At 36.7% G+C, this 15037-nt stretch overlaps 1 protein-coding gene across 1 annotated transcript; it reads right to left on the bottom strand.

The window, feature by feature from the left end:
• Positions 1-5743: 5743 nt before the first annotated feature.
• On the bottom strand, positions 5744-12637 carry LOC134805888 (uncharacterized). Its single transcript, XM_063779087.1, has 3 exons — positions 12024-12637; positions 6852-7178; positions 5744-5933 (listed from the first exon to the last, which is right to left on the bottom strand). The coding sequence occupies exons 1-3, from the start codon at positions 12295-12297 to the stop codon at positions 5824-5826; spliced, it is 711 nt and encodes a 236-aa protein (XP_063635157.1). The 5' UTR covers positions 12298-12637; the 3' UTR covers positions 5744-5823.
• Between the last annotated feature and the right edge of the window lie 2400 nt (positions 12638-15037).

Raw genomic sequence — 15037 nt, 5'->3', positions numbered from 1 at the left:
GTATACCCTTAACTTGCTGCTGGAAGAGCGGGGTCTCCTGTCACAAGTATTGATATACTTACTAGGAGGTCCCAACCCTTTCTCAATTTGTAACACAATGATTGTGACCAATAAACGATTTTTTTCATTTTTTCATTTTCATTTTTTTCATTCTTTTTGTTGGTCGATTCGTTTCGTGTTAGTGCCGGTTTTTTTATTTCCTTTTAGTTTTTTTCGGCGGTTATTTTTTTTGTTAAAAAGTTTTTATTTTATAATTGTCTGTGGCTATAATAAATTATTACATGCTTAATTTTTGATTACTTTTAAAATAGCTACCTACCTTGCTTTAGCTATTAACTGTTATATTAATAATCCTACTTTAACTATTATTTTGTACTGTAATATAAATAAAGTACCCCTATTTTCCCACCCTTAGGGTAGGATTTTTTTCCAAATTTTTATTATTATTATGACTTCTCTGTAAAAAGTTATGCGTGGTCATACGTTACAATCGGTGAGTGAAAAAATCAATCATCCCCTATTTTCCTACCCTTAAGGTTGAAATTTTTTTTTCAAATTTATATGGGACCAACTTCGGGGTATACCCTTTCCAATAAAAAAATAATTATCAAAATCGAACATCTCTGTAAAAAGTTATGCGTGGTCATACATAAAAAAAAAAAATACGCGTCGACTTGAGAACCTCCTCCGTTTTTTTCGTCGGTTGAAAAGTGGGTTTGATTAGGTTAGAACTGCGATCCTCTCAGAACCGAACTGCTATCAGAGAAGTGGGTTAGGTTAGGCTAGAACTACGACCTTTACAGAAACGAAATGCTACTAGAAAAGTGGGTGGTTTTACCTCTTTCTACATACCTAGTGCACCATCTACAATAATCTTTCACCGGCCCCCATAGAAATCGGTTTTTTTTTGTGATGTACCGACTATTGATTTGGCCGACTAGCCGACTAGCCGGCTAATCGGCGCTCGAATGGCCGATTAGTCGGCCGACTAGTCGGCTAGTCGGCCAGATCATTAGTTTCGAATAAGTTTAGTCATTTAGTAATTTATTCAATATTGCATTCTCATGTACCTACATAATAAGGTGTTACAATTTAAAAGGCCAGTTCATGACACCCTGTGAGGGCACACAATAGTAGGTACATACCTACTTATTTACAGTTTTATACGATTTAAACAAGTCTATAGGAGTGTCCCAATGCTGGGCAAAGGCCTCCCCTCTTTCCCGCCATTTGGTCCTATCCGATGCACACTCCCGCCACTCTTTACTTTACACCACCGCCAGGCTAATGAAAAAAAATACAAGTCTATATGATGATATAGTTCTGGTGAAAAACAATAATTTTGCTCCTTTGGTTGCGTTATTCATCATATTAGTTTGGCTAAAAGGTGTTCTCTACAGGTTCAAAGACCTATCACAAGAATCGTGTTAAATTTCTGTCTTTCTTTTATTTGCGATCCTGAGCAGACCGTCAGTACAGCTTGTAGGAGGTATTTCCAAGGCTCTCTTTCCCGTACGTAGTCGCCAGTTAAGAACCTATCTCCTGTGGTCAGCGTCTTTACGATCAACGTGCCCTGTCTAAGTCTCTAAATGCAATAACATTAACAGTCGCCCATGGCTCCACCATTAAAAAAAAAACCAAAACCTAAATAATAATAAAATCATTTAAGTATCGAACTTGGCCATGAAATTACACGAGAATCAGTTGAGATCGACCTGTACCATTACCATGAGTTGCTATCGAGAACTTACATTACGTTACTACAATCGCTAGCGCCTAAACGCGGTTCGTGTAGATTTCGAAACAACTGGTACCATGAGTCAATTACTCGTTTACTATACTCGCTAACGTAAGCTCGATTCATCGTGTAGTTAACGTTACGATAGGGAATTACCTTGGAGTGACGTGCCTAACTTCACAGCAAAGAAAGCTATCTCTTTTTGACTATACTGAAACGACAGAGTAGGACGATATTGGGCAAAAACCTAAGTATCCAAGCATTCGTTTAAAAAATATAAACATAACCGTGCTAATTTAAAGCGTCATGGCACAGTATTATTATGTAAAGTGTTAGTGGGGTCTTGTATTTGTGTTGGTTACTTTGTCAATGTGACAATTCTCTACTTAAGTTTGAGTTGACTGGCTTGACGTCCGTTGACTGTTGTTGCTTTTGTAGTGTGTTTTTAATAGTGTTCCTGTGAATAAAAAAGTGCCTAGCGCCGCTAAAGAAGTTTTCACTTCAAAAAAATGCGTACTAGTACGTCACAATTTCAACTTCTAGTTGACTACATGCAAAAGTAAGTATCTATGTACTTTAACTTTAATTTGAGTTATACAGTCTCCCTAGTTTATAATAGATGAAATATTTTAGTTTCAAGTGGTTAGCAAAGTATTTTAAGGTCCCTCTCATCTCATGTGTTACAGGCATGGTGACCTTAGCAAACCAAATGAAGGGCCACACGGAAAGGAACTTAATACACGACGGTGGGCCGAGCTCACACAACTTTTGAACGCGGATACGACAGGCGTCACTAACAATACAGATAAGTGGAGAAAGGTATGTGTATAACATATTAAATATATTAAAAACGGGTCACTAATATCGGGTTTGGGGTAATGTCAATGTCAGGTTTTTAATATATTTAATATGTCTGTGTCTCACGGAAGTTTTGTGTGTATAACCCATTAGCTTTATATTTATAATGTTTTCATTTACCTATTCATTCTTCACATTTTTTCTTTGCATGTACATTTGGTTCGCTCTTCAATGATTTTGTGTGTGTGTGTGTGTGTGTGTGTGTGTGTGTGTGTGTGTGTATGTGTGTGTGTGTGTGTGTGTGTGTGTGTGTGTGTGTGTGTGTGTGTGTGTGTGTGTGTGTGTGTGTGTGTGTGTGTGTGTGTGTGTGTGTGTGTGTGTGTGTGTGTGTGTGTGCGCGTGTGCGTGTTGGGTGTGAAGGTGTGGAGTGACCTGAAGAAAAAGGCTGCTCGGATGTTCAGAGCTGGAGCAGGAACTGGTGGTGGTCCTGCTTGTAAATTAAAATTAAGTGACCTAGAGCAGAGGGTGCTGGCTATAACAGGGACACGGGCAGCTACAGGCATTGTAGAAATTCCGGAGGTTGGCCTGGAGGTAGGGTAATGGGTACTTCATGCTTAATAACAATTTCGGCGGGGTGTGCAGCGTGGCATCGGGCTCACAAGTAATTTGAGCAGCGTGTACTAAGGCCGCTCCTATACGGTTGCAATTGTTTACCTAACATGCACGCCGCACACCCCGCCCCGCTGCACGCCCCACTCGAGCGTCCATTCAGGCCTTAGACTTAAGGTGACAGTCCATTTCCAACCGCAGCTGCACTACTGTTCATTTTACTATGGAAATTGACAGTAACAGCGACGCGTTAAGTACCAGTAGTGCAGCTGCGGTCAGAAATGGAATGTTACCCTAAGAATAAAATAAAGAGTAAGAACTCCCATACTTCACACAGAATGCTGTCCTATGGGAGTTTGTTATTCTTTATTTAATCTTACTCTATGGTCATACCTAAATTAAAATATTTTACAGGAAGAAGTAACTGAATTGACTGTACTACCGACACTTGATGATGATGACAGCCCATCTATTTTTATACTACATGATGAGTTAGCTCAACAAACTTGTTCCAGTGAGTTTCCGTATCATTGTTACTATGAAAATAAGATCAATGGAATTAATTTAATGCATGTCCTGAGAAAGAATCTAACAACATACATAGTTAACAGTCACCATAGCCTAGCTGGTATTGATTCTGCCTAGAAAGCTGGTTGTCCCGACTCGGTATCCTGGAAAGGGTAGCGGCACAAATATATTTTCTTCATTTATGATGACAATGATTTTATGTGTAACAATTATTGGATATATATTTTTGTATGAATACTATTGCCCAGTATCAATGTACAGTCAGCAATACTATTAGCTTAGCAGTTAACACCTTTTCATACAAATTTCTATGCAAGGGTGGTACCTTTTCTCTGCAGCTGACTGTACAGACCAATCTTTCTTTGGCTGTAATTTTGTTACCAAGTATTTATTTTATTGTTTTTATTTTTTATTGCAGATGTTGAAGACTGGAATCGGCCAGGGACATCGGCTCAACCCCCAGTTTTTCCACCCTTACCTGTGGACAGGAATAACCAAGACTTGGCGGGCAGAGAGGAGCCTGAAATAGTTAACAGCCCAGGTAGAGTTTTATTTACTAAACCTCATTTAGAAGCAGATAATAAATTTTGCATTTGACACATTTTATAGGTGTAAGTACTGCTCAGTAATATTATAGCCCATTGCCCACAACACACTTAAAGCCTAATCTTGCAGAGGTGTTCTTTTAACCTGCAATGTATAATAGGTATGAATGTATGTATGTGCAATAAATACTGATTTATCATTACTTTGTATCTTTAGACAGGAGTGAGGCCGGCATGACACAGGCGCAGGAGCCTGCGACTCGGGCCCCGCGGGTGGCTGCTGGAGGCAGGCAGCATGCGCCGCAGAGTCCTACGCCCTTACCACCTACGCCGCGGCGGCGGCGAACACGTCCGACGCCAACATTCTCCTCTCGTACTCGTACCCAGACACAGTCCGATTTGGCAAGGCAAGCCTTCGTCAGGTCTGACTTAGGGCTTGCATTCCGGAATTCCGGAATTTCGAAATTCCGGAATCTCGGACAATTTTTCCGATATTACAATTCCGGAATTGATACCACTCAATATCGAAAATTCCGGAATTGGATTTAAGTACTTTTTGTAGGTTTTAATACGTTTGTTATTAAAATTTGTTGAGAAACTACACTGTACGGGTGTTTTTTGTAGTTATTAAGTGCTTCTTAGTCATTCAGTGAACTATAGTATAGGTATATTTTACTTTTCCGTTTGCTAAAGCAGTGGGACAATATGGACTCATAATAAAAAATAAAAATACAATAAAGCAGAGCGATTTACTTGCTTATAATAGTCAGAATAATCTGAATCTTACATAAGCGAATTTGTAGAATTGAAATTTAAAAATATTTGGACTTTTTATCTTGAATTCAGAGAGAGAAAGGTTTTCTCTATTATCGATTTCGAATCCTGTAGAAGCACATAATATGTGATATTCTGAATCATAATTAGGAACTAGGAAGGAAAAAGCCAAACTTAGACCTTCAACTTCTTAAACAACACCACTACCTACTAGGTTAGGAAGAGTAGGAAGCTATTACATTTAACTATTTTATAAAATTATGCATCGAATGGTTTGCTAGCAACTATAGTTTCCCCAAATAAATACCCCGTATCATAGAAGTGAATAAAAGTAACCATTTTAATAAGGTGGGAAAATAAAACGTACCTATACTTCAAATTAAATTTCTCTTAAACAATACTAACTTTAATAAACGTAAAGTATCAGAATTTCACATTTTTTGTTGTATTTTACTAAAAAATCTACTAAAAATATGATAAACCCTAATTCCGGAACCAGTTCCGGAATTCCGGAATTGGAATCCAATATCGAAAATCAGTTCCGGAATTGGAAACCATCCGATATTGCAAGCCCTAGACTCTGACTGTGAATGGCGAAATTTCCAAATGGAGGCAGAGCGGGAGAGGAATAGGTTAAAAGATTTACAGATAAGGATGCAAGAAAGGTGGTTAGATTGTTTTAGTCAATTGTTAGTATTGGGAAATAGAATTGTAAGTCATTGGGAAAAAAAATAAAAATGTTATAAATGTGTATGTATATTTTTTGTTTTACCTATTTAACAAATGATACTTGGTACCTATTTGCAAACATTACACTCTTAAACAATTATACTATGACCGCCTTGATGCAAGTCTTCTAGCTAACTGATCCCGTAGTGCTCTTCCCATTAATAAATCGCTAGCACCTCCATTTTCCAACACCACTTCCTCTCGATGAAATTCTGAAAAGAGTGAGCTCTTGTATAGGTAATTATTTATTTTATAAGTACACTAATATTATAAAAATGTAATTTTGAAGTTTTGTATGTTATCCTAAACTAGGTTCCTATCCGATTTCATAAATTCTTTCACCAGTAGGTATATCCATACTATCCATACGAATATTATAAAAGGAAGTTTGTCTGTCTGACTGTTACCTGTTCACGCTTAAACCGCTGAACCGATTTAGATGAAATTTGGTATAGAGATTGTTTGAATCCCGGGGAAGGACAAAGGGTAGTTTTCATTCAAAAAATCACCCTTTAAGGGGGTGAAAAGGGGGGTCGAAATTTGTATGGAGAATCAACAAAACGCAGTTTGGACAAAATAATAGCTAACAAAATTACTAATTCCACGCAGACGAAGTCGCGGGCAAAAGCCAGTAATATTATAAATGCGAAAGTGTGTCTGTCTGTCTGTTACCTCTTCACGCTTAAACCGCTGAACCGGTTTAGATGGAATTTGGTATAGGGGTAGTTTGACTCCCGGGGAAGGACATAGGATACTTTTTATCTCAGAACCCCTTAAGGGGGTGGAAATTTGTATGGGCAATCAATAACCGCTGAACCGATTTAAATGAAATTTGCTATGGTGATAGTTTGAGTTGTGGGGAAGGATATAGAATAGTTTTTATCCCAGAAATCATCCTTTAAGGGGGTGGAAGTTTGTATGGGGAATCAACAAAACGCAGATTGGATAAAATAATACCTACCTAAATTACTGATTCCATGCAGATGAAGTCGCGGGAAAAAGCTAGTATACTAATAAAAAGGACCTTCGGGATGGGATATAGGCTATACTGGCTATACATAGTTATGTATAGCCTATATCCCCTCCCGAAGGCCCTTTTTATTAGTACTGTTTTCTTATATAATAGGTACCTTGATCTTGTTCACATATCTCTTCGGGATCCGGAACATTGTACTTTAAGGCAATGTTGTGTAGCACAGAACATGCTATAATAATTTGTGAGCACTTTTCTGGCCTATAATGTAAATTCCTATCTCGGTGTACACAGCGCCAACGGTTCTTCAATCGCCCAAAAGTGTTTTCAATGACAACTCTTGCAGAAGTGTGGGCTGCATTGAAATTTTCTTCAATAGAGTTGGGAGTTGGGTTCAAATATGGTGTCATCAGCCATGGCCGTTGAGGATAACCAGAATCACCTGTAAAATAGGAATATTTTTTATTAAGGACAAAAATAAATGCTGTTTTAAATGAAACATAATTTACATTATACTCAAAATATATTGTCTTACCTAAAAGCCAGACAATTTCATTACGCCTCCCATACAACCATTTCCAGTCGCCGTTACGACGCGGTGTTGACACATCTTGTGTCGACACCGTCTGTTTCGGTCACAATTCCAGTCGCAGAGTCGTCGCCGTGTCGACACAGTTACCAGAAATGGGGAAGGGTCGACACATGACACAAAGTGACATAAAGTGTGGTCGCCGTGTGCACACATTGTTTCGGGTTTGCGACTACTTTATGCCAAAATCATTCGTTCATTCGTTCATTTTGTTCCTGTCAAATGGAAACTGTCAGATGGAAAAATACTTAAATAAAAATAAGTGACATTAATACGCCATCTCTAAAACGGATTACAAGACGTAATTATATATAGTTTGCATTTATATTACAATAGGACTTAAATTATTAAGGGGAATTAAACTGCTCGAGTGATTTGATAAACTAAGTGTAATATAATCAACGCGCCACCACATTGTTTTAGTTTAGCCGGAAATGAAATTGTTTACTTCTCAGTGCCTGTGTTCATAACTATATTATTTGAAGCATTTTTAGTACTTCGATGCGTATACTATACTTAAATAACAGAAATAACGCTTTACATACTACGAAACTTGTTAATTATGATGTATAAATATGGTTTAAGGCTGAGAAATATTGCAGTCACAAAGTAGTTGCAATGTTTCGACTTTGTGTCGACTCTGTGTTGACACATGACACGCGCTGTCAAAAGTAATAACAAAGTTACTGGTATGTTACTGGATTTGCAAAATGGCTCCTTGTGTTGATTTGTTTTCAGATATTCTCAAAGTGTAAAAATGCCGTGGTCAGAGATGGGCATTAATCGATTAACTGTTTATTCGACTAATTAATGGAATAAAAAAAGTTAATTCTCAAATTTTAATCGCGATTAGTTTAGTCGACCTAACATAGATTGAAATTGAATTAATCTGAATATTAATCGAATAAATTATCGATTAAATCTCGATTGAAAGTTGACAGGGGGCCATTTTTGTACGTAAAAATAATAGAAATGTCTTGCATGCAGATGGTAGCAAAACACTTTGTCATAAAAGTCGAGATGGGTGTCGATATATAGGTTTTAGGGAGTGCCGATTTCGAAAATAATGACCATTTTGGAATCCGAAATGGCGGCCATGCACTATGTCATAAAAGTCGTCATGGGTGTCGTTTTATAGGTTTTGGGGGCGCAGATTTCGAAAATGATAACATTTTCAATTTAAAAATGGCGGCAATGCACTATGTCATAAAAGTCGTCATGGATATCGTTTTATAGGTTTTAGGGGGCGCAGATTTCGAAAATGATGACTATTTTGGATTCCAAGATGGCGGCCATGCACTATGTCATAAAAGTCGTCATGGATGTCGTTTTATAGGTTTTAGGGGGCGCAGATTTCGAAAATGATAACATTTTCAATTTCAAAATGGCGGCAATGCACTATGTCATAAAAGTCGTCATGGATATCGTTTTATAGGTTTTAGGGGGCGCAGATTTCGAAAATGATGACTATTTTGGATTCCACTTTTATGACAAAATACGTAGCCGCCATCTTGGATTATAAAATGATCATCGTTTTCGAATTCTGCACTCCCTAAAACCTATAAATCGACATCCGTGACGACGCAAGTTATCTTTATTTTCAGATCTAACAAATTGCTACAGAATACAAAGGACAAAAAAGAAGCGAGGAGGTAATGAAACAAGCAAAAATACAGATGATTCCTCGACGCAATTGGGTGATTCTTAAATTGTGTCCAGATTTTTTTTGTCATAAAAGTTTTTATTTTTCACATATTACTCTCACAAGTTCCGTGACATTTCGACCTTGTAATTTTTTAAATAAATGTTTTTGTTTATCTATGAGGATCTCACTAGAATAGTATAATCAAGGTATGTTTATATTTGATGAATGAAATAGTAACGCAAAAAATATATATATTTGTGTCTTATATTCCTGCCTTTTATTTTACCTTTTCCTTCTACACAAGTTTGGCCAAGTAATAAGAATTTAGGGCTCTCAATTTTATTTTGACTTCTACAACAGTAAAGCTACGAGGCCATGTTTGGTATCGTTTTCGTATAAATTCGCAGTACCAAATTTAGTTAAGGTATCACATTGACACCATTCCGAAGTAAAAACATATAAACTTATTAAAATACTTTCTTTTAAACTCCTCTTCACGCTTAAACTGCTGAACAGTTTTAATTTAAATTTGGTACACATATATTTTGAGTCCCGAGACAGGATATAATAAGTTATCTCAAAAATCATCCTTTAAAGGTGTGAAATGAGGTGTAGGGGGGAATTCAGAATTGACTTCTTGAAGTTAATACTGTTTAAGTTTAGGTTTGAAGTCATGTTTTTTCATCATTTTTAACTAAATCAAAGATGTAGACCATCCCAAATTTCATATAAATCGGTTCAGCGGTTATTGATTTCCCGTACAAATTTCCACGCCACTTTTCACACCTTCAAAAGATGATTTTGGTTATAAGATCTATCCTATGTCCTGTTCCGGGACGCAAACTATTTCTATACCAAATTTCAACGAAATCGGTTCAGCGGTTAAGCGTCAAGAAGAGTTTCAAAAAAACCGGCCAAGTGCGAGTCGGACTCGCGTATTAAGGGTTCCGTACATTAAGTCCGACTCGCGTTTGACTGCACATTTCTAATAGGTTTTCCTGTCATCTATAGGTAAAGAACTATTTTGTGTATTCAGACGGACATACATACAGACGCACGAGTGATCCTATAAGGGTTCCGTTTTTTCCTTTTGAGGTACGGAACCCTAAAAAGATTTATTTTTATTTTGTGGAATGGTGTCAATGTGATATCTTAAATGGATTCAGCACCCCAGATTTATACGAAAACGATACCAAACACGGCCTAGCACCTTCACTGATATAGATATATCAAGATAAAATTGAGAGCCCTAAATAAACTTTCAAGAGCGGATATCTCAAAAACTATTCAACATATCGAAAAAATTGATTGAATAAACTTGTAACAAATTAAATTAACTTTCATTTTGTATAAGTGGCCATGTCGCTGAGATGCATAGTTTCCGAGATATAATCGAAAAACGGGAAAATGGGACCTTCAAAGCCCCCTCTCTCCCCCCGCTCAAGGGCTACGGCCGGGGACTTTTGATATGTTCACCTCCTAACTTGTCAAACCGAGTTACGGAGTCAAAAATTGTGTTCCGAGCATTTCCCTCTACAACTTTTGGAACATTCGTTGCCTGACCTAAGTAGCTTATTGAATTTCTTTAAAAACTTTTCTGTAAAAGGTTGACGGGTGTTGGGTGTTTATATGGTTTCGGTCGATTATTATCATTTGCATTGCCCATGATGACTTACTAGAATTACGAGCACACGAGACACTAATAGTAGTTTGACAAACCTTGGTTTTCAAGAGGTATTTTATATTGACATTTGCTGTCACAAATTTGCTGTCAGATTTAGTCGCAAACCGCACGCAAAGTGCACACAAATGTGTCGACACCTTGTTACGGAAAAGTGTAGACACGGCGACGACACTTTGTTTCGAAACAATTCTAGACACATTGTGTGGACTCTGTTACGACACATCTGACATTTAGTTACCACTTTGTGATTCTGCGACTGGAATGGTTATATGGGCTGTGTAAGGACTGTATATAATTGTTAACATTACTATTTTCCCATATGAAAGAATCATGGGCTGCACCTCCAAACTTAGCATTAATGGATAAAATTGTACAATCGTGATCACATATCTGAAAAATTAATATTGTATATAATATTACGAGTAGTAAGTAAATCGCTTTTAGATAAACATGTCAATCTAAATTTATTAAGGAGTAGGTTAGGTACCTATACAGATAAAAACAGACCTACTTACCATTTGTACATTCATTGAGTGATAATGCTTTCTACAGAAATATAAGTGTTCTTCTTCCTTTTTGGGTGTAAATATCTTGAAGTGGCTGCAGTCAATGCTTCCTATCACCCCTGGGATTCCATATTTATTGAAAAAAACTAAAATGTGAAGATTGGTTTGTAGGCATTGACGTATTAAATCTCAGGACTGGCCTTACGGGCAATAAGAATGGGGAGTCCGACTCGCAGTTGTCCGGTTTTTAGTGCCCGTAAGGCCAGTCCATAGATATAATACGTCAATGTTTGTAAGTATTGTATTGTGGTCATAAGAGGAAAGAATATTACGTGAGTGAGTGCGTCAGTGTCGAAAATAAGGAACTTTGATTCACAATCATTCTTAAACTACAATATGAACATATTGAATGTATTTGAGAATATATCTTAAGCATGTTAAGCCCTATATATTACTGAAAATTCAGGGTTCTAGCTTCAGCCAGCACAATATTACAGGACGTCGAAAATGGCCTGAATCGCTTCGAGAAAAGGATGGTACGGCCGTGCCTCTTTGTTTTGCTCGACTTGGCGGGGACACTGCCGTGCCCCCAGATAGGTAAATTAGGTCAGTACCTAGTTTAAGTTGTGATTCGTCTATTTTTACCTTTGTCTAATGTCATCTCTTTCTTCGCGTGTGGTTGTAAAATGTATAAACATTTTTAGAATATTGGGGTGGTTCAACGCGGCTGTTACCTCTTCAATGTAAACACTCATTGTTTCCTGCGAAAAATGGTGTGCCTTGCCAGTCATGCGTTGGTAACTACCTTGTGCATAAAATAGTAATGCACATAAAACCTGCAAAAGTTAGTTTGTTGGTTAATTACAAAATAACACTCATAAATGTCAAATAAAATGTATAAGTACTTAACACTTTTATAGAATTTATACTTAACTTTGATTCCACTGACACTCTTTGAGTGGATTTCAAATCCGCATGATTTATTAACAAATCACACAAATCCTCAAAAGCTTCCTTGCTAAGCCTATATTCTTTAATAAAATTATTCTCACTTATGTGTTGAAGTGGGTTTCTTAATATTTTTCTCATATCGGCTTGATATTTTCCTTGTTCACGTCGTTCGTCTTCATATGCAGCTTTCGCTAACATATCCCATGCCAAATAATGCCTTGCTGACATTATTTACATAAATAATGATAAGAAAATATACTATAACACGAATTCTAATAAGTTTTCACGCTCCAATATGCCAGTGAAATAGATTACTACAGTCGATAACGTATTGCTCGATAGCGTATGTCAAAAATGTGACTCATGGTACCAATTTCTATAGGCAACAGCTACAAACGTTACTCGCTAGCGAAAACCTAAAATACCTATCGAAAAGTAATCGCTAGCGTTGAACTCATACTGCCGATTTTTAGTTCTATAAGTGACCGCCGACGGCGCTGTACTATTCTCCATAGAAATCATTTACGCAGTCGCTAGCGAGCATCGTCACTGTAAACTCATGGTAATGGTACTGGAGGGGAAAACACCAGCCCACCAACATACGATAACGATCAAACGGTCAATTATATGAACAAAAGTTTTTGAATGCACCCTGAATAGGTATTTTAGTAAAATAGACATAAAACATATGGTAAATATTGACTGTTGATTTCTTTTTTTCTGTTTTTCTTTCACTAATAAAGTGCCGACTAATCAGCCATTTTTGCCGACTAGTCGCCGACTAATCGCCGACAAAAATGTGGCCGGATAGTCGGCTTTCCCGACTAGTCGGCGACTAGTCGGTACATCCCTAGTTTTTTTCTTAAAAATTATAATGTTTATGGTTCAACTAATCACATCCGTATGCGTAAAACTTAACCAAAATGATAAAAAAACCAAGGTCGGGATTAAGTATTTCAAATAAAAGCAAAAATAAATATCCATTGGTATGTAAATTGTATGCCATGCAATATGTTATGCTTAATGATACATTTGACTAAATAATACTTGGTAAAATGAAACTTGTCCAAGTAATTATTTGCTAAGCAATAACTTGCCAAAAAAGACTATTGCTAACTGAAAAATTGCGATAAGTTGTTTTGCCAAACATTTTTTTGGGAAATGATAATTTGGGAAACATAGTTTGGGATGTGATACTGTGGGAAACGTTTTTGGCCCATTCGTTAGTAAACCGTAATATACAAACTCTTCGATTCTGTTTGCGATTTCTTATCAGGTTGTCGTATTTAAGAGTAAATGCCAATGACAACTTAATGTTTGTATACTACATTGAAAAACACCGATGGAGTACAGAACTTGACCACACACATTGCTAATTTTTGACAGGAAGTACCGTTTGGAAAATTTTGATATTTAGGCAAGTAGTAGGCCAATGTCTGGCCTACGACTAGAAAAAAAATTAGAGGTGTCACTACTTCACCACAACATAAAAAAAATGTTTTATTTTTGTTTTATTTTTTTCTTTTTTTTTATATGACAACTGGTATTCGTTTTTTGAGTATCGATGCATACCTAAATAAAGAACACTATTTAAAAATTGAAGCAAATCGCTTGAATACATCCCGAAAAACAATACATTAAAGAAAAAAAAATTAAATCATAAGTCAAAAACTGTCACTAGTAGGATGTTGATACTCAGCAAAAATATCCTTCACCATAAGAGGTACTCACGAAAAAAAAACCGAATCAAATTGACTTAAGGGCCAACTTACTATGGAAAACCGACTATGGCCTTTACTTTAAGTTATTGAGTATCAAACTATCCTCTGATAGTTCAGCTAAAAACATCGAAATGCCGGGACGTGCCCCTAGCCAGCCGTGTGTTCAAATTTGAATGTAAGAACTTCACTTCGCTTTGCTCGCTCGTTCGATAACGCGGTACTATAATAAGCTGGAAAAGAATTATTATTGCAAGCATGCATGCAGGAAAACAAATTTACATACCTGATACTCCAGAGAGCCCAGAGGCACGAAGTGGCGGGTTCCGGTAGATATTACACCTAAAACAACATTAAAATATTACTTAATATGTATTTCGTTGGCATGCCCAATAATTTCTATAATTTCTCATAACGCCATTTGGGTTCATCCATAAATTACGTCACACGAAATTCATTTTTTTTATTAATCCCACCCTTTTGCCCCCCTGGTGTGACGTCCCATATTTGGCAATTTCATTTTTAAAGAAATCGGTAATACGTGTTAAGTATTTTTATTTAAATAAAAAATAATTTTGATAAAAGCAATATTAAAAATTTTATAACACGAAACAGATAAAAACTTTCGTGATACATATTTTAAAATATTTAAATCCCAACGGTTACTAACTCACTTGTATTTGAGTGTAAACGTTGTGATCTAAACATTTTTCGACAGATTAGAAATAACAATAAGGGCCGAGTTTTCAGTCCCCAGTTAAACAGACTAGTAGGATTTATTCAACTGATAGCACGATTCTCAATTTTTCAGTGGTTAGAAAGGAGTTAACGGCCGAATAAACCCCTTAACTGAGGGATAAAGTTAAAATCTGTCCCTTCAAGGGCCAGTTAAGAGCTGTCAGTCTGATAACTTTGACGTTTTTAGGTTATTTTAAAGTGGCATTATTTTATTATTTGTCGTTTTAACAAGTTTTAGTGTGGTTACTAGTGATTATTTTGATATTGTTCATAACCATTATGGATCTATTTAATAGTATCGACGATTTAGATATTGCACAAGATTTAGAAATATTGGATTATACCGGGTGTGGCCTGTAACACGAGCAAAGAATTAAAACATAGATTGTACTCCTCAAACGATGACACTTTTGTTCAACAACTTTAAAAAAACAACAACGGGTTGCACTCCGGGAGTGCTGACAGAAGTGAAAACTCAATGACTAGTCCAAAATGTCTGCAGCACTATGTAT

The sequence above is a fragment of the Cydia splendana genome, unplaced genomic scaffold (genome assembly GCF_910591565.1).
Source record: "Cydia splendana unplaced genomic scaffold, ilCydSple1.2 scaffold_73_ctg1, whole genome shotgun sequence".
Classification (NCBI taxonomy): Eukaryota; Metazoa; Arthropoda; class Insecta; order Lepidoptera; family Tortricidae; genus Cydia; species Cydia splendana.
Note: the sequence above shows the minus strand (reverse complement) of the source record. Positions and strands in the feature narration are given on the sequence as shown.